At 41.0% G+C, this 19,782-nt stretch overlaps 1 protein-coding gene across 1 annotated transcript in view; it reads left to right on the top strand.

Moving 5' to 3' along the window:
- Positions 1-3,376: 3,376 nt before the first annotated feature.
- The window catches only part of LOC139419493 (collagen alpha-1(XXVI) chain-like), a 71,704-nt gene continuing 55,298 nt past the window's right edge, over positions 3,377-19,782 (top strand). Inside the window, exons 1-3 of the mRNA XM_071169448.1 lie at positions 3,377-3,785; positions 4,581-4,703; positions 5,806-5,909. Of these exons, the coding sequence (XP_071025549.1) occupies positions 3,625-3,785; positions 4,581-4,703; positions 5,806-5,909 (388 nt within the window). The 5' untranslated portion in view covers positions 3,377-3,624. The remainder of the gene's footprint in view (positions 3,786-4,580; positions 4,704-5,805; positions 5,910-19,782) is intronic.

Here is a 19,782-nt window from a genome sequence, read left to right as displayed (position 1 = left end):
ATTGGTCATCTCTGTATACCCGTCGCAAGACCCACTGGTTGATGCTTATTTATAAAACCCTCTTAAGCCTCACTCCCCCCTATCTGAGATATCTACTGCAGCCCTCATTCTCCACATACAACACCAGTTCTGCCAGTCACATTCTGTTAAAGGTCCCCAAAGCACACAGATCCCTGGATCGCTCTTCTTTTCAATTCGCTGCAGCTAGCGACTGGAGCGAGCTTCAACAAACACTCAAACTGGACAGTTTTATCTCAATCTCTTCATTCAAAGACTCAATCATGGACACTCTTACTGACAGTTGTGGCTGCTTTGTATGATGTATTGTTGTCTCTACCTTCTTGACCTTTGTGCTGTTGACGTTGCCCAATAATGTTTTTACAATGTTTTTGTGCTGCTACCATGTTGTGTTTCTGCCTTGTTATGTTGTCTTAAGTCTCTCTTTATGTAGAGAGACCTAAGACCTAAGTGAGACCTAAGTGTTGTGTGTCTCTTGTTGTGATGTGTTTTTTGTCCTATATTTATATTGTATTTTTAATAATGTATTTCTTTAATCCCAGGCCCCATCACCGCAGGAGGCTTTTTAGTAGACCTTCATTGTAAATAAGAATTTGTTCTTAACTGACTTGCCTAGTTAAATAAAGGTTAAATAAATATATACAATAAAAATATGATTCTGAATGTACAGTGCTACACCCACACCATTCATATTCCTTCAAAGTAGACTATATAATGTTAATTTGCCCATCATTTACAGATACAATCTAAATGCGTTTCGGTCAAAGCTAAAATATGGATATTATTTATGTTGACCAAGTTGAAAACCTCATGTATTGTGTTAGGAAGGCTACATACTGTACATTCACCTGAGCTATATGAAACCCTGTGGAGATGAATAGATCATGTATTCATTATAGTGGAGATTCATTATAGTGGAGATCAGCATTCATTATAGTTGAAGTTGTCATGATACACTACAAAACACAAACTCAGATTTGAACATAGAATTAAAATAGCCAGGGAGTTACTCTAGAGTCCCGATACAATTGGATTAAAATAGCCAGGGAGTTACTCTAGAGTCCTGATACAGTTGGATTAAAAAAGCCAGGGAGTTACACTAGTCCCGATACAGTTGGATTAAAATAGCCAGGGAGTTACACTAGTCCCGATACAGCTGGATTAAAATAGCCAGGGAGTTACTCTAGAGTCCCGATACAGCTGGATTAAAATAGCCAGGGAGTTACTCTAGAGTCCCGATACAATTGGATTAAAATAGCCAGGGAGTTACTCTAGAGTCCTGATACAGTTGGATTAAAAAAGCCAGGGAGTTACACTAGTCCCGATACAGTTGGATTAAAATAGCCAGGGAGTTACACTAGTCCCGATACAGCTGGATTAAAATAGCCAGGGAGTTACTCTAGAGTCCCGATACAGCTGGATTAAAATAGCCAGGGAGTTACTCTAGAGTCCCGATACAATTGGATTAAAATAGCCAGGGAGTTACTCTAGAGTCCTGATACAGTTGGATTAAAAAAGCCAGGGAGTTACACTAGTCCCGATACAGTTGGATTAAAATAGCCAGGGAGTTACACTAGTCCCGGTACAGCTGGATTAAAATAGCCAGGGAGTTACTCTAGAGTCCCGATACAGTTGCCCGTTGATGTAAAGTTTATCCATCACCATGGAGACTCGTTGATTCAGGCAACGCTTTTCATTCATGATGGGATACATGTATTTCTCCTTTCATTGATCTCTGTGGGGAAGTGATCATTCATTCCAAAATCAGTGTTTCTTAGTTCTATGCCCCTGCTCTTCGCCATTTCCTTTTGCTTAAAATTGTCAAAACATGCAATAATAGCCCGTGGCCAATTCCCAGAGGCCTTACTCATTCTATGGACTCTGGAGAAAGTGACATTACGCACAACATCAATGGGTAGTTTTAGTTGAGTTGACATAAAGTCTCGGACTGTGTCCTCACAGACTCTGCTGTTGATATTCTCCGGTATCCCTGAGAATATTAGATTGTACCGCATTGTTCGACACTGTACATCAAGCAAGGTTTCTTTAATTAAGTTGTTTGTTCTCCCTTTGCACCACCAACCATGAATATAGTCTACAGTACCTTTCAGTTCTGTGTTCTCTTTCCTTAGATCATCAATCTGACATTGGCTGATTTCTAGACTGGCACATAATGCATTGATGTCCTCTCGTAATATATCCAAGATATCAAGTTTGGCAAGCCTTTCGTTGATGGATTTTAACAAGTCAACATCCATTGCTTGTGGATTGTTTGGTGCCATCTTTGATACCGCTTGGCAAAATGGCTTTGGTTTGTTTTGTTGATTGGGTTTGTTGTCCTTAACAGTGCTTGAATCCTCCTAAACCAGCGACATGTTTATTTTAGCTCGTAAGTATCTCTCGTCAATGAATGATGTTTATGTTTTCTCTCTAACTAGTTGTTGTTGGAGATGAAGCCTCTGGACTCTTTAGTAGACGCTTGCATTCATAAATACATTTTGTATTATTTTTTATAAAATACCACAAATATGGCAGTGTTTTTGCATTTCCAGAAATTCGTTGATATCCTGATGATGTGACCAAGGGACTGTTCCAGCCATCATCAACCTCCTCTGCATTAAATGGATGATACAATTCTGCTCATGTGAGATCAAAAGAGAACAAGACAACAGTAAACATGTCATCCCCCACGAATTATGCAGCGCCACTGGGCCAATTGAGTTATCACCTGTGACTAACACATTGAAGATAATTATTATCTCCCGATTTGGGCCAATCAGTGTAATTTTGTAAATGCCAGATCTCTATGGCAAGACACATCATTCACCCAAGTTTCATCAAAATCGGTCCAGTGCTGTCTGAGATGTCCCATCAGATAGCCAACTAATGGATAGAGACAGATCTACAGTCCCATCCCCGATTTCATTGTTGGAGACAATTATACTAGTTGTAATCTCTGTAACCCAGAAGTAAAACATGCCCACGGGAGATTATACTGGTTGTGAGTACTATGTAACAATGTGTAAATGCACTCTTACTCTAGGCCCCTACCTGCCTATGCTAGTTCTTTCCTTCAAATCTATTGCTACTTTTTACACTTTTTGATCAATTAAACCGATATGATTTGCATCACTATTTGATTTGAATTTACGCACTTGTTAGTTAATGTTGGTGCCTCGTAAATTATGTATGGATAAGGTTTGATACGGCTTCCTATTCCATACATGTAAAACGAATAGCTAGCCTACCACTATATATTCTGTTGATGGTGGTGAACTTTATCCGTTCCACATTACTGAGCGGTAATAGGCTCTGCGCAAAAACTGCTGCATATAGCGCGCACGCTGCTGCAGACAGTAGACATTCCCTCCAGAGTTGGAAGACAAACGCCTAACACGACGAAGGCAGGGACCAGGAGAACACTACAGAATGTCTCACGACGTTGCAGATTTATATGGAATTAATTTACTTTAATGACAAATTAGGACGCTATATTCGTTCCCTGCGGCTTTGCCTTCCCAAGACGTCCGTTTCCAAACTTTATACACTTCACAATACAGGTAGTGTTCAAACTATCACTCGAAAGGAACCATAAATTCGCAGACAATGACAGCTTCAATAATTTTGAGCTTTCTCTGTATTTGGATGTGTTCACCCAGTCTGTCACAAGGGACCGGGTTTGTCTATCAGTTTCCAGGTGTGACATTGCAACGCATCCACACTGAACACACTGCTGGACCCCTTGCAGGCACCAACTCGGCTCGCAGGTAAGTGGACCTCAAGCATGAAGTCACTCATGAAGTCACTCATGTATTCATCAGAAAAGTTATTGTGATTCCAAGTTGTTGTTCAAGGTTAAACATGAAATAGAAATAGAAATATCTATTTTGGGGGGGGGGAGCTCCGAGTGGCGCAGCCATGATTGGAAGTACCATAGGGCTGCGCACAATTGGCCCAGCGTCGTCCAGGTTTGGCGGTGTAGGCGCTCATTGAAATTAACTGACTTACCTAGTTAAATCAAAAACAAGTTAAAAAAATTATAGCTCTCATTCTGTTGAGAAAGGTGTTGAGAAAGGTGGACTTGTTGTGTATGCTTGAGCATGACAATTTGCATTGACTTTATTCTGAATGAAGTAACCAAAAGTATATAACTTGCAATTCGTGCAATGAATAATGAAATGAAAAGCATTAAGATGTGGCTCTGGTTTGATTTGGAATGAATTAATGGAGCAGACTACTTAGAAATTTCACATTGTCTCTCAACACTAGTTTATGACAATATGAACACATTTATTTAATGTCTTACTAGATTTGTCCTGATATTCCAAACTTCTCAATTGACATAAGCGGGCCTGCCAGAGAGTTTTCCTCAATAAAATAAGAATTGCAATAAAACATGCTTTATTATCCACACACACACACACACACACACACACACACACACACACACACACACACACACACACACACACACACACACACACACACACACACACACACACACACACACACACACACACACGCACACTAAAACTCTGCCTCCCTGTGGTCTCCTTTGGTAGGAACTGGTGTCAGTACACAGTGTCGAAGACTGTGTCATGCCAAGTGCACAACGGGACGGAGACGCTAGTACAGCGAGTGTTTCAGAGTTGCCGGTGGCCAGGACCCTGTTCTAACCTCATCAGGTATGAATGGCATTCACTCACTCACCGTCACAGGCCCTTCATGCAGATTGATTGTCATGCAGCGGCAATTTCAACTTCAGACATTAAGTGTTATGATTTCAGTGTTGTGCTGGGACACATATTGAGTTTAGGGAATATCCACTCATGTCAACAAGCTAGATATAAATCATAATGGGTTGTAGTAGCCTATAAGGTAACAAACCATCTTGCTGAGCCAAAAGCTTTGGTGGCTACCATTTCCAGGTTTCCCTTAGTCGCCTTCGGGATAGCTATGGGTCAAGTGCCATTACATTTTTGTGCCACTACATTTTGGTGCCTTCAGATTCATAATTCTACATCTCCTGAAGACAAAGCATTCTTGCGGGAAAAGATCAGATCATTGATTCTGGTTTCAGTTCAGCTGGACAAGAGTCTGGCCGGATGTTGCACAAGGGGTCATAATTATAATGTGTTTATATTATCCAGCTTGGACTACAGACAGTCTAATGACTGATAATTCACCCCCATGGAAATGCTCTTTATTAAGTTTTTTGTTGGTCGAAGAAGGCAGATTTACTCCCTAGAACACCACGCAGGGCAGCAAGTCATACACCATTAAGGCATATGAATAGGATTTTTCCCATTCCAGTATTCCCAGGTCTGCCATTGCTCCCAGAAAAGACACTGATGTAAGACCATAGCCGTTTATCATATACTGTAGATGTGTGTGATTTGTAACTGTGCGGTTGCATTCCATTGTTCTATGTCTTCCAGAAAGACTACTTTAATGGACTCTGGGTATTCGGACATAGTGTTAAGCTTGGATCGACATTGTTATTTTATCCCTATGTTACAGATGAATTAAACATATTTTGATTTAGAGTCATTCCCAGTGTAAAGAGGTCAGTGTATTCTCTCCCTTGTAAAGGATTTGAATGACGTCTGTGAAGGTTTGTCCTACAGTAATGTTACTGACGTCAGTGTTAAGACCTCTAATGATGTCTGTGAAGGTTTGTCCTACAGGAATGTTACTGACGTCAGTGTTAAGACCTCTAATGATGTCTGTGAAGTGAACACGTGCCCCAGTGCTACAGTGCTATCAGTGACTATCATCTTCTCTCAGTTACAGGACGCTGGTCCGGCCCATGTACAGGCTGACGTTTCGCCAGGTGACAGCAGTGGAGTGGAGGTGCTGCCCAGGCTTCCTGGGAGACGACTGCAAAGAGGGTGAGTAGAGTACTGTACAGATGTAGGATCTTAAGTTCATCACTTTTGATGCTGACCATTTTCCTGCAAATATAGATGAGCTTCGTGATTTACATAAATTCACTGAAAGCCCACACTAACACATGGTTATATGAACAGTATTGCACTTTTCATGTAGCCTACTTTTGGCCAGCTAATTGCCTAACCACCGATCAAGCAACATTATGGACTAAACGTTCAAATTCTGTTGCTGAGGATTATTTTGCTGTACCTGTGTCTGTCCCCCCGTCCTTCAGTCCGTTTGTCTGTTTATCTATCTGTCTACCTTTTAAACTCAGAGAGCTGGTGAGCTGGAGGTATAATAGCCCCAAGGGCACTGCAGTCAAAACAGTGGTCCCCTTGTGTACCTCATACATTCTTTGATCCTACACTCCCTGCTATGTACTGTATGACATCAAAATCACAGGGTGAAAAACAATGGCCGATCATCACCCACTCATGCACTGTATTCTAGACTGGGCACTTTGTTTTTGTGGTTTGTTTAGTTTATTTAATCTCCTGACTGTGGTGTAATGAAGATAGGAATAGTCACTGAACCAGATTTTACTTACTTGTCCTCCCTCTTGGTTGGACTCACTGTTCTGCTTTTTCTTGGGACAATGTTCCTTATCGTAAGTTCACATCGGGCAAGGGGTTAATGGACCAAGACACAGTATTTCTTCTGTAACCGATATGGTGGTTCAGAGTTAATTTAATGGATTTCATTTTAACTTTATTTTTAAAGGGAGTCCAATTGAGACCAAGGTCTCTAATTTATGACTGGTGTCTAATACAGAGAACATGGCTCTGCTCCCCATTTCAGACTGGAGCTCTGTTCAACATAGGACTGGCGATGACCCTCCTTTGTGCTGACTCTGAGGAGTTAACTTCCAGAAGGAAAGCAATGTTATGAATATGTGAAATGAGTGTTAATGGCAGAATTGTTTTTGCAGATACCAGTATAATGTTGTAATGGGTCAAAGTCTAAATGAAGAATGGCCTCACAGGGGTTTCAGCTTTTTGTGTCTGTTGTTCTCAAAGATTGTCTGTATGCATCGCTATCTATCGTTTCTATCTTGGTGTTCCACTGGCTACCACTGAGATCGCTATCTATCGTTTCTATCTTGGTGTTCCACTGGCTACCACTGAGATCGCTATCTATCGTTTCTATCTTGGTGTTCCACTGGCTACCACTGAGATCGCTATCTATCGTTTCTATCTTGGTGTTCCACTGGCTACCACTGAGATCGCTATCTATCGTTTCTATCTTGGTGTTCCACTGGCTACCACTGAGATCGCTATCTATCGTTTCTATCTTGGTGTTCCACTGGCTACCACTGAGATCGCTATCTATCGTTTCTATCTTGGTGTTCCACTGGCTACCACTGAGATCGCTATCTATCGTTTCTATCTTGGTGTTCCACTGGCTACCACTGAGATCGCTATCTATCGTTTCTATCTTGGTGTTCCACTGGCTACCACTGAGATCGCTATCTATCGTTTCTATCTTGGTGTTCCACTGGCTACCACTGAGATCGCTATCTATCGTTTCTATCTTGGTGTTCCACTGGCTACCACTGAGATCGCTATCTATCTTTTCTATCTTGGTGTTCCACTGGCTACCACTGAGATCGCTATCTATCTTTTCTATCTTGGTGTTCCACTGGCTACCACTGAGATCGCTATCTATCTTTTCTATCTTGGTGTTCCACTGGCTACCACTGAGATCGCTATCTATCGTTTCTATCTTGGTGTTCCACTGCTACCACTGAGTATGCTGCACTCTGATAGTGTACAATTGTAACAAAAACAATATGTTGTTGTCGTACTGTATTTGCAAGTCATTGTGAGGTTACACACACACACACACACACACACACACACACACACACACACACACACACACACACACACACACACACACACACACACACACACACACACACACACACACACACACACACACACACACACACACACACACACCATCTGGAGAGGGGCCTCTCACTGACTGGATGTGCTCTCTCTGTGAATGGGTAAACAGAGCCAGACTGTGGCAGTGTGGGGCGGCCCTCGGTATAGTGATCCCCCGGGCCCTACTGGTCTGTTCTACTGGGGGTCCAGCCTTGTTTTGGATTTCAGGGGAAACCAAGGTCATACGCTCCATCTGTTGTTAATGTACCAATCCTCCCTACTCTCCCCTGTCTTCCCCATTCCCTCAATTACCCCCCTACCCAAACTTTGCCACTCTCCACCTCTCTGTTATAGCGGATGTCTTCACAGACTAGGAACCCCAGGGATTGGATGTCTCAGGGCAGGAAGTTCAGCTCTATAACATGCACGCACGCACACACAAACGCACACACACACACACACACACACACACACACACCCTCTCACACAAGTAAATGGCTTCTCTGTCATTGGGAGATTTGTGTGCACTTCAAGCACTCATGAATTAGGATTCATCCCTGAGTCATGAACATCTGCTACTGGCCCCACCACCAAACATCTCCATCTCTGCAATCATTCACATGGCTGTGTACTTCACAGGTCTTATACTGTAGGATCTCAACCAATGCAATCAGATATCATATCATATTTTTCATGCATGACTTGATCTGTTTATTTTGGTGAAGAAAATTAGTGCTAGTCAGAAAAAAACGAAGTTATCTGACTCAAAAATGTTCAAAGGTATAAAATGTCGGTCTGGAAAGCTCCAGTGTAGCCGTGTTGCAGTTTGAGGTGAGGGACCCTGGCAGCAGCACAATTTTGAGTTGTGTATTGTCGTCCTGTGGGAGAGATGGGAGAGTAGTCCTGTCAAGCTCAGTTGGTAAAGATTGGCACTTGCATTGCCAGGATTGTAGATTCAATTCCCGCTGGGGCCAACCATACGAAAACTTCACGATGGAGAAAAGTGTCTGCTAAATGGCATACTGTATACAGTGCCTTCAGAAAGTATTCATACTCCTTGACTTATTCAACATTTTGTTGTGTTACAGCCTGAATTCAAAATAGATTACATTTATTTATTTTTCTCGCCCATCTACACACAATAACCCATAATGACAAAGTGGTTACAGCTGTGAATCTTTCTGGGTAAGTCTCTAAGAGCTTTCCATACTTGGATTGTGTAACATTTGCCCATTATTCCTTTAAAAATTCTTCAAGCTCTGTCAAATGAATTGTTGATCATTAATAGACAATCATTTTCAAGTCATTCCATAGATTTTCAGGTAGATTTAAGTCAAAACTGTAACTCGACCACTCAGGAACATTCACTGTCTTCTTGTTAAGCAACTCCAGCGTAGAATTGGCCTTGTGTTTTCGGTTATTGTCCTGCTGAAAGGTGAATTCATCTCCCAGTGTCTGGTGAAAAGCAGGCTGAACAGGGTTTTCCTCTAGGATTTTGTCTGTGCTTATCTCCATTCCGTTTCTTTTTTATCCTGAAAAACTCCCCAGTCCTTAACGATTACAAGCATAGCATAGCACGATGCAGCCATGGTCGCTGCTTGAAAATATGGAGAGTGGTACTCAGTAATGTGTTGTATTGGATTTGCCCCAAACAAAACACATTTTTTGCAGTATTACTTTAGTGCCAAGTTATCTGTAGAGGATTCCTTATTTTCACTCTGTCAATTAGGTTAGTATTGTGGAGTAACTACAATGTTATTGATCCATCCTCAGTTTTCTCCTATCACAGCCATTAAACTCTGTAACTGTTTTAAAGTCACCATTGGTGAAATCCCTGAGCAGTGTCCTTCCTCTCTGGCAACTGACTTTGGAAGTACACTTGTATCTTTGTAGTGACCTGGTGTATTGACACACCATCCAAAGTGTATTTAGTAACTTCAACATACTCAAAGAGATATTCAATGTCTGCAGTTTTTATTTTTACCCATCTACCAATAGGTGCCCTTCTTTGTGAGGCATTGGATAACCACCCTGGTCTTTGGTTGAATCTGTGTTTGAAATTCACTGCTCAGCGGAGGGACTGTAAAGTCCATGTGTGGGGTACAAAGATGAAGTAATCATTCAAAAATCATGTTAAACACTATTATTGCACACAGAGGGAGTCCATGCAACTTATTTTGTGACTTGTTAAGCACATTTTTACTCCTGAACTTATTTAGGCCATAACAAAGGGGTTGAATACTTACTGACTCGAAGACATTTCAGATTTTCATTTTTTATTAATTTGTAAACATTTTGAAGAGATTAATTCCACTTTGACATTATGGGGTATTGTGTGTGTGTAGGCCAGTGACAAAAAAAGCTAAATGTATTCCATTTTAAATTCAGGCTGTAACACAACAAAATGTGGAAAAAGTCAAGGGGTGTGAATACTTTCTAAAGGCACTGTATAGGTATAAAGCAACAGAGAAAGAGAGGAGATGGAAATGCAGAGACTAGAGATTTGTAACCTGTATGAAAAGTAGAATGTGTATTCCTGGAAAATGAGCCGTTGAAGCCATACACATTCACTGCACACATACCTGTTGCAAAACTCCATTGTGACTTGAAAAAGTGCAAAGAGCTGTTGAAGCAAAGCACCCCAGGGTCAGTGCTCAGGAGGCATTGCTATCCCTGGATAGGCAAGCCACAGTTGCAGAAGTCATCCAACTTATGTGGCAATACCCACATGCCTTCTCCCTCTTCATCCCGAAAGCATTTGCTTCTGAGGTAAAGAAATTACATCATCTGGGAATAGGAGGTCTCTTCCCTCCCACTCTATCGACACAGTCGTTTCAGAGATTGTTCGCTCCCAGGGAGCATTACATTAATCGAAACTAGCGCATCCTTGTTGTTTCAGGCTCCAGGTTGTGATGCCTCAGGTTGTCATCATGCGCTGGGCGGCTGGTGTGTCATCTGGCCTTGAAGCCTGCCTCCCTGTGTGTGTGTGTGTGTGTGTGTGTGTGTGTGTTGGGACTCAGCCAGCGGCCTGTGGTAGTTCATGCACAGCTGCTGTACCCCATATTTCACTGGCCTATGGAAACAGCTGGTCAAGAGAAGAGTCATCACGATGAGTCATCTTTGGAACATTGAACAGGGAGAATATGATGGGACTTCATAAGCAAGTGTTCTCATGAACTTCCAGCAGGGCTGGCTCTAGACTTTTTTTGTTGTTGTTGAATTTTACCCCTTTTTCTCCCCAATTTCGTGGTATCCAATTGTTTTTAGTAGCTACTATCTTGTCTCATCGCTACAACTCCCGTACGGGCTCAGGAGAGACGAAGGTTGAAAGTCATGCGTCCTCCGATACACAACCAAGCCGCACTGCTTCTTAACACAGCGCGCATCCAACCCGGAAGCCAGCCGCACCAATGTGTGGAGGAAACACTGTGCACCTGGCAACCTTTGTTAGCGCGCACTGCGCCCGGCCCGCCACAGGAGTCGCTTGAAGGGAAAAAGTTCAAATGTTTGACCACACCTACTCATTCAAGAGTTTTTCTTTATTTTCACTATTCTACATTGTAGAATAATAGTGAACACCTCAAAACTATAAAATAACACATATGGAATCTCTTAGTAACCAAAAAATATATTTTATATTTGAGATTCTCCCTTTGCCTTGATGACAGCTTTGCGCACTCTTGGCATTCTCTCAACAAACTTCATGAGGTAGTGACCTGGAACGCATTTCAATTAAAAAGTGTGCATTGTTAACAGTTAATTTGTGGAATTTCTTTCCTTCTTAATGCATTTGAGCCAATCAGTTGTGTTTTGACAAGGTAGGGGTGGTATACAAAAGATAGCCCTATATGGTAAAATACCATATTAGTCCATATTATAGCAAGAACAGCTCAAATAAGCAAAGAGAAAAGACAGTCCATCATTACTTTGACTGACCCTCATGTCTTAATCTGGAAAATGTCAAGAACTTTGAAAGTTTTTTCAAGGGCAGTCACAAAAACCATCAAGCGCTATGATCAAACTGGCTCTTATGAGGACTGCCACACGAAAGGAAGATCCAGAGTTACCTCTGCTGCAGAGGATAAGTTCATTAGAGTTACCAGCCTCAGAAATTGCATCCCAAATAAATGCTTCACAGATTTCAAGTAACAGACACATCTCAACATCAACTGTTCAGAGGAGACTGTGTGAATCAGGTCTTCATGGTCAAATTGCTGGAAAAAAATCACTAGTAAAGGACACCAATAATAAGAATAGACTTGCTTGAGCCAAGAAATACGAGAAATGGACATTAGACTGGTGGAAATTTGTCCTTTGTTCTGATGAGTCCAAATTTGAGATTTGTTGGTTCTTTGTGAGACGCAGAGAAGGTGAACGGATGATCTCCACATGTGTGCTTCCCACCGCAAAGCATGGAGGAGGAGGTGTGATGGTGTGGGGGTGCTTTGCTGGTGACACTGTCGGTGATTAATTTAGAATTTAAGGCACACTTAACCAGCATGGCTACCACAGCATTCTGCAGCCATATACCATCCCATCTGGTTTGCGCTTAGTGGGACTATCATTTGTTTTTCAACAGGACAATGACCCAACATACCTCCAGGCTACGTAAAGGCTATTTGACCAAGGAAGGAGAGTGGAGTGCTGCATCAGATGACCTGGCCTCCACAATCATCTGACCTCAACCCATTTGAGATTGTTTGGGATGAGTTGGACCGCTGAGTGAAGGAAAATCAGCCAACAAGTGCTCAGCATATGTGGGAACTACAAGGCTGTAGGAAAACATTCCAGGTGAAGCTGGTTGAGAGAATGCCAAGAGTGTGCAGAGCTGTCATCAATGCAAAGGTTGGCTACTTTGAAGAATCTAAAATATATTTTGATTTGTTAAACTTTTTTTGGTTACTACATGGTTACTATATGTGTTATTTCATAGTTTGATTTCTTCATTATTATTCTACAATGTAGAAAATAGTAAAAATATTAAGAAAAACCTTTTGAATGAGTAGGTGAAAGAAATTAGTATTGGGTCTGTAATATTTCACTTGACTGTTTTTTTTCTGGCTTTCATGACAGGGGCTTGAGAACGCTGCCACAATCATTTGCTTTCCTCCTCTAAAACCAAGGCTTTGTGATGAATTTTTATTTGCATTTACAGTGCCTTCAGAAAGTATAAGTCAAGGGGTATGAATACTTTCTGAAGGCACTGTATATGATGACAGGTTCCTTGAATCCACAGTAGGGAACAAGGTGATTACTTTCCTCCAGTGCATCCTCAATTATCCACATCTCCCTACTCAACAAGCAAAGGAAGCAAATCATCCCCATAGTGAGAGTCTGAACTTTAGAAAAACCAAGCAAGTGTGCATCTGAGGAGACTAAGAATAGAGACCTCACGTGCTAAAATTATTAATCTACAAGTACCCATAAACATTTTTATTGTTATTCCAGGAGCACAACTATTGTCAGGAGAGTCTAAGAATGCACTGTAAACTATTCCAGACACCCCAAAACACCCTTCAAACAGACATGTACCTCATTTATAAACTAAGGCTCTGACCTGGCTGACTTGAAGCACGTCGTCAGCTAAAGGACGGGAGCTTATGAGGTGAGCCATTGGCATGGCTCTGAACTGCATCTGTCTGTCTGTGTTTTGCTCTGAGTGGCAGCAGATCTGACTTATAGAGGGCTGGTTTTCCAGCCTGGAATTCGTTTGTCAACAGAAGGAATGAGACCCAGAAAAACCCACCACAGCCTTTGTTGTGACCAAAGGAAGGATTTGGATGAAAGAGGGGTCCCCTTACTTTTACAGCATGGCTTGAGAACATCTGGCCACTTTGCTTGGATTAAATTATTCATCATCTACAGCGGAAGCACTTAGTTTAAGGTGTTTTCTACTTTCTTTGATGCTGTGTCTTCATTCCCACCCCATGTGGACACCAAAGATATTGAAGAGGGAGCGCAGTCATTTTTCATACTTTTTCTATTCTATTTTATTGCGACTTTGTCAAAGCGTGTATTTTGAGTGAACCGTCCCTTGAAAGTGGAAGCAAGCAGAGAAAGCAATGTTCTGTGATTGTCTGCAGGCTACAGGCACTTATCTGTGTGTTTGGTAGAATATTTGGACAGACTGAGCCCCCTTGGGACGCGGGTTGCTTTTCTCAGAGAGAGCCCCTCTCCCAGACTCAGCTTGGGTTACAGTGACAAGATTTCAGCAGTGGAGCTGGAGCTGCTCTCACAGAAATATGCCAACCGCTTTGTTTTGATTCACGTCCTGCTAACTTAACCTCCCCCACCCACCACTCCCATCCACAGACTGTAAGGCAGTGCGATATCCCTGGGAAACACCCGTAATAGACTTCTCTCAATGTCATTCAGTGGTATGAGTCAGTAGCTTTAATTCCTGGTGCAACCAAATACCCCTTACACTGACAAAGTACTGGCTAATTTAATTATGTATCATGGTAGAAACGTGGTCATGTATGTAACAGAATGATTAGTAGCTAACTAAGTGAAATTGTACACAAATCACTGGCTCGGGCAATATAGTGACTGTCAGATACAGTGCCTTCAGTAAGTATTCATACCCTTTAACTTATTCCACATTTTGTTGTTACAACCTGAATTCAAAATGGATAAAATATATTTTTTATCCACCCATCCACACAATACCCCATAATGACAAAGTGGGAAAAAAATGTTCATTTTTACAAATTTATTGAAAATAACATACAGAAATATCAATTTACATAAGTGGGTTTTTCTATAAACTAGGGTTTATCTGGCAATTTTTTATCATGTCATTACATTAAGATATAAGGGGAGATCATGCAAAGGGAGCCCCTCTCCCATATTGTAGCTGTATTCAATAACATTCACAAGTTGATTTAAAACCTACAGTTGAAGTCAGAAGTTTACATACACCTTAGCCAAATACATTTAAACTCAGTTTTTCACAATTCCTGACATTTAATCCTAGTAAAAATTCCCTGTCTTAGGTCAGTTAGGATCACCACTTTATTTTAAGAATATGAAATGTCAGAATAATATTAGAGAGAATGATTTATTTCAGCTTTTATTTATTTCATCACATTCCCAATGGGTCAGAAGTTTACATACACTCAATTCGTATTTGGTAGCATTGCCTTTAAATTGTTTAACTTGGGTCAAACGTTTCGGGTAGCCTTCCACAAGCTTCCCACAATAAGTTGGGTGAATTTTGGCCCATTTCTCCTAACAAAGCTGGTGTAACTGAGTCAGATTTGTAGGCCTCCTTGCTCGCACACGCGACCTCATGATACCGTCTATTTTGTGAAGTGCACCAGTCCCTCCTGCAGCAAAGCATCCCCACAACATGATGCTGCCACCTCCGTGCTTCATGGTTGGGATTGTGTTCTTCGCCTTGCAAGCCTCCCCCTTTTTCCTCCAAACACAACGATGGTCATTATGGCCAAAATGTCCTATTTTTGTTTCATCAGACCAGAGGACATTTCTCCAAAAAGGACGATCTTTGTCCCCATGTGCAGTTGCCAACCTTTGTCTGGCTTTTTTATGGCGGTTTTGGAGCAGTGGCTTATTCCTTGCTGAGCGGCCTTTCTATATAAGACTCATTTTACTGTTGATATAGCTACTTTTGTACCTTTTTCCTCCAGCATCTTCACAAGGTCCTTTGCTGTTCTTCTGGGATTGATTTTCACTTTACGCACCAAAGTACGTCCATCTCTAGGAGACATTACGCTTCTCCTTCCTGAGCAGTATGATGGCTGCGTGGTCCCGTGGTGTATATACTTGCATACTATTTTAGGTACAGATGAATGTGGTACCTAGAACAGATGAATGTGGTACCTAAATTTTCCAAGTGTTTGGAAATTGCTCCCAAGGATGAACCAGATTTGTGGAGGTCTGCAATTTTTTTCTGAGGTGTTGGCTGATTTCTTTTGATTTTCCCATGATGTCAAGCAAAGAGGCACTGAGTTTGAAGGTTGGAGGTGAAGTACATCCACAGGTACACCTCCAATTGACTCAAATGATGTCAATTAGCCTATCAGAAGCTTCTAAAGCCATGACATCATTTTCTGGAATTTTCCAAGCAGTTTAAAGGCACAGTCAACTTAGTGTATGTAAACCTCTGACCCACTGGAATTGTGATACAGTGAATTATAAGTAAAATAATCTGTCTGTAAACAATTGTTGGAAAAATTACTTGTTGTCATGCACGAGGTAGATGTCCTAACTGACTTGCCAAGACTATAGTTTGTTAACAAGAAATTTGTGGAGTGGTTGAAAAATGAGTTTTAAAGACTCCAACCTAAGTGTATGTAAACTGTATGTTTAACCCTTTATCGTGGTTGGTTTCTTGACAGATTTGGTCAAAATTGTGTGACATAAAACATACAGTTTCTGTCCTTGCATTTATGGCAGTGTAAATTGTTGTTGTATCATATTAAGTATCCATCTGTTAAATTAAACATTTATCTTGAACCCTGTAAGAATCCTGGATCTAGCTGTCAGACAGTTTTTTGTATAGAAATCTCAGAAATTCAGTGTAACTATGTAACATTTTGTGTCTCCTAATGTTATGTGGTGAAAACAGTTTTCATAGGCACACAAATCCAAAATAAAGATGCAATTTAAAAATCAAATGCTTCTAACCGAAAGAGTCACCTTACCTTGATACTTAAAACCTTAATGATATTGTAATTCATGTGGTTCTTCAATAATTATGCATAATACTTGTTGGATGCGCATTTGGTGTTGAGCTGTTAGTCTATTTAGTGGAGGCTCCTCGGAGGAGGAAGGGAAGGACCATCCATTTATAAAAAAGTTAAACATTTAAAAGTGATCATTTTTAGATAAAACTATACTAAATATATTCTTATGTCACTAAATAATTGATTAAAACACTGTTTTGCAAAGAAGGTCTACAGTAGCCTCAACAGCACTGTAGCACCACGGTGTATCTGGAGGACAGCTAGCTTCTATCCTCCTCAGGGTACATTGACTTCAATACAAAACCTAGGAGGCTCATGGTTGTCACCCCCTTCCATAGACTTGCACAGAAATTATGATAACTTCCGGAGGATGTACTCCAACCTATCAGAGCTCTTGCAGCATGAACTGACATGTTGTCCACCAAATCAGGGAATGAATCTAGTGCTGAAAGCATAAGCTACAGCTAACATTACAGTGCATAACATATGGTACGTAGTTGACTGAAAGAGAAAGACAATGGTTCAACAGTTTTGAACAAATTCCTTTCTTCAAAAAATAAGAAGAAGCCAGAGAGAGAGACATGGAACTCTTCCAATTCAAAGTAAGGTTTTTACAAATGTATTGCCACAATGGCCCGCCAGTGTAACTGCTAAACTGCTTACTGACTGTACACTCTACTGCATGATTGCTGCGGGTTTACTAACGCTTTAGTTCTATTAGCTATGTTGACTATGACATTACTTTAGCTAATATGGTGACAACGATGTGTGCTGTGTGCAGCGGTTATGATATGGTTTGGCTTGAAACATTTTTTTTGCCTGGTCACATACAGCTGATGTGTTGTGCATTGAAGTCCACAAGTGAAGGGAAAAGGTGAAATGAGGAGAGCGTGTAGATGCGAGAAGGAATACAACGTGGCTGCTATGAAAGTGAACTGTGCTTACGTGTGATCAGGGGTGTATTCATTCTGCCGATTCTGTTAAATGGTTTCTTACAAGGAACGAAACGGGGATAATCATACTTGAATTTGTTGAATAGAAACTCTTGTTTGCAACTGTTGGACTAATGATTGCACACTAGATCAGCTAGATGCAGGCAAGAGTGTGCAAGGCGGTATTGAATGTGTCATTGGCAGTCCATGTGTCACTGTCACCACAACATTTTCTCTCAACTGTGTGCACCTGCGTTGTAAACTTCCATTCGTAGGCTAGGTCAGTGGTTCTCAACCAGGGGCACTAGGAACCATACTTTACCTATCCACACGGGTTACTTGGGAAGACTCATGAGACCATAGGCCTAATGGTAAAATGTACATGAGGGGGTACTTCAGAGGTACTCAAGACAGAGCAAAATTCAGTTGGTGGTACAGTAACCAAAAAGGTTGGGAACCACTGGGTTAGGTTGTAGCAACCTCATAATGGGTATAGGGACATTTTGAGTATCATGTAGTAGCCTAAACCTATCGATGTTACATTGAACTGGATGAATGGAATATTAATGACAGACATCTAATATGCTGTAATAGAAGTAAGTTCATGCTCATGAATTTTTTTTTAATTGTCCTCCCGCATCTTAAAGGCACCGACCGCCACTGAGCCTATGCCATGTGGCTCAGTTGGTAGAGCCTAGCGCTTGCAACGCCATGGTTGTGGGTTTGATTCCCAATGGGGACCAGTCAAATAAAAAGTATGAAAATGTATACACTCACTACTATAAGTCGCTCTGGATAAGAGTGGCTGCTAAATTACTAAAATGTTAAGCCTGTGAAGAGAGTTGTGCCTGGATCTAATATCACTTGCGAATTGAGGTTGATGATCTGTTGTTGTCTGGTTGATTTAACAAAGAAAGGTAATTATTTTATGTTTTTGTGCTTCGTATTGGACACCGAGTCTACTGTGGGTAACTGTGTAGGATAGACTATTGCGCAACACCCAACACTCTTTCTATTAATTATGCTAGATATAATGACAACAAATTACATAGCCTAGTGGGCTTATTCACAATATGATCTGGTAATGAAATGCCATGACAAATACATTTGGTTTTCCATGTTACAACTGCAATTTTAAATGACACACGGGACTTGAAGTAGCCTACTTGACCTTTATTTGGGGCTCAGAAATTACTTCTGAAATAGGCCTACCTTGAAAATCAGACATTTACTTAATTTGGTGCTTGAAATTATTGTAGCCAATTTATAAGTTATCCTGCTCCCTTGTAATTATCTGTGATTTCATTTTTTATTTGTTTTCTGAGGGATTTGGTCACTTTTGTTTTGTTTTCTGCCACTTAATTTGTAGGGTGTTGTGCTAATCTGTTAAAACCATGTGAGGTTTATTATGAGGACGACAACATCTAATGTGGCCTTCAAATTGGCTTTCCATACAAATCCTTCCATTAAAAAAGGAACCTGGCTTTTGGTCATTTTCTAATGATAAAAACAGTGATGGTGAGATTAATGCTACCGCTATTCATGGATTTATTATGTGTGCCTGCATCGGCCACATAGGCTACAGAAAAGTTGCACTGCAAGCATCCAATCTATTTAGTCAGGCAATGTCCATATTATTCTCACATCCACTGCATTCGGAAAGTATTCAAACCCTTTAGCTTTTTCCACATTTTGTTATGTTACAGCCTTATTCTAAAATTGATTAAATTACATTTTTTTCCTCATCAATCTACACACAATACCCCATAATGACAGAGTGAAAACAGATTTGTAGAAATTTTGCACAATTATTAACTGTGAAAACAGAAAAACCTTATTTCCATAACTGTTCAGACCCTTTGCAATGAGACTCGAAATTGAGCTCAGGTGGATCTTGTTTCCATTGATCATCCTAAAGACGTTTCTACAACTTGATTGGAGTCCACCTGTGGTAAATTCAATTGATTGGACATGATTTGGAAATGCCAGGGCGTGTACTGCGAGCATGTGCTGACCAACTAGCAAGTATCTTCACTGACATTTTCAACCTATCCCTGTCCGAGTCTATAATACCAACATGTTTTAAGCAGACCACCATAGTGCCTGTGCCCAAGAACACTAAGGTAACATGTCTAAATGACTACTGACCCGTAGCACTCACATCTGTAGCCATGAAGTGCTTTGAAAGGCTGGTCATGGTTTACATCAACACCATCATCCCAGAAACCCTAGACCCACTCAAGTTGCATATCGCCCCAACAGATCCACAGATGATGCAATCTCTATTGCACTCCTCACTGC

The sequence above is a fragment of the Oncorhynchus clarkii genome, chromosome 10 (assembly GCF_045791955.1).
Source record: "Oncorhynchus clarkii lewisi isolate Uvic-CL-2024 chromosome 10, UVic_Ocla_1.0, whole genome shotgun sequence".
NCBI classification, from domain to species: Eukaryota; Metazoa; Chordata; class Actinopteri; order Salmoniformes; family Salmonidae; genus Oncorhynchus; species Oncorhynchus clarkii.
This window is presented reverse-complemented; position numbering and strand designations above follow the sequence as displayed.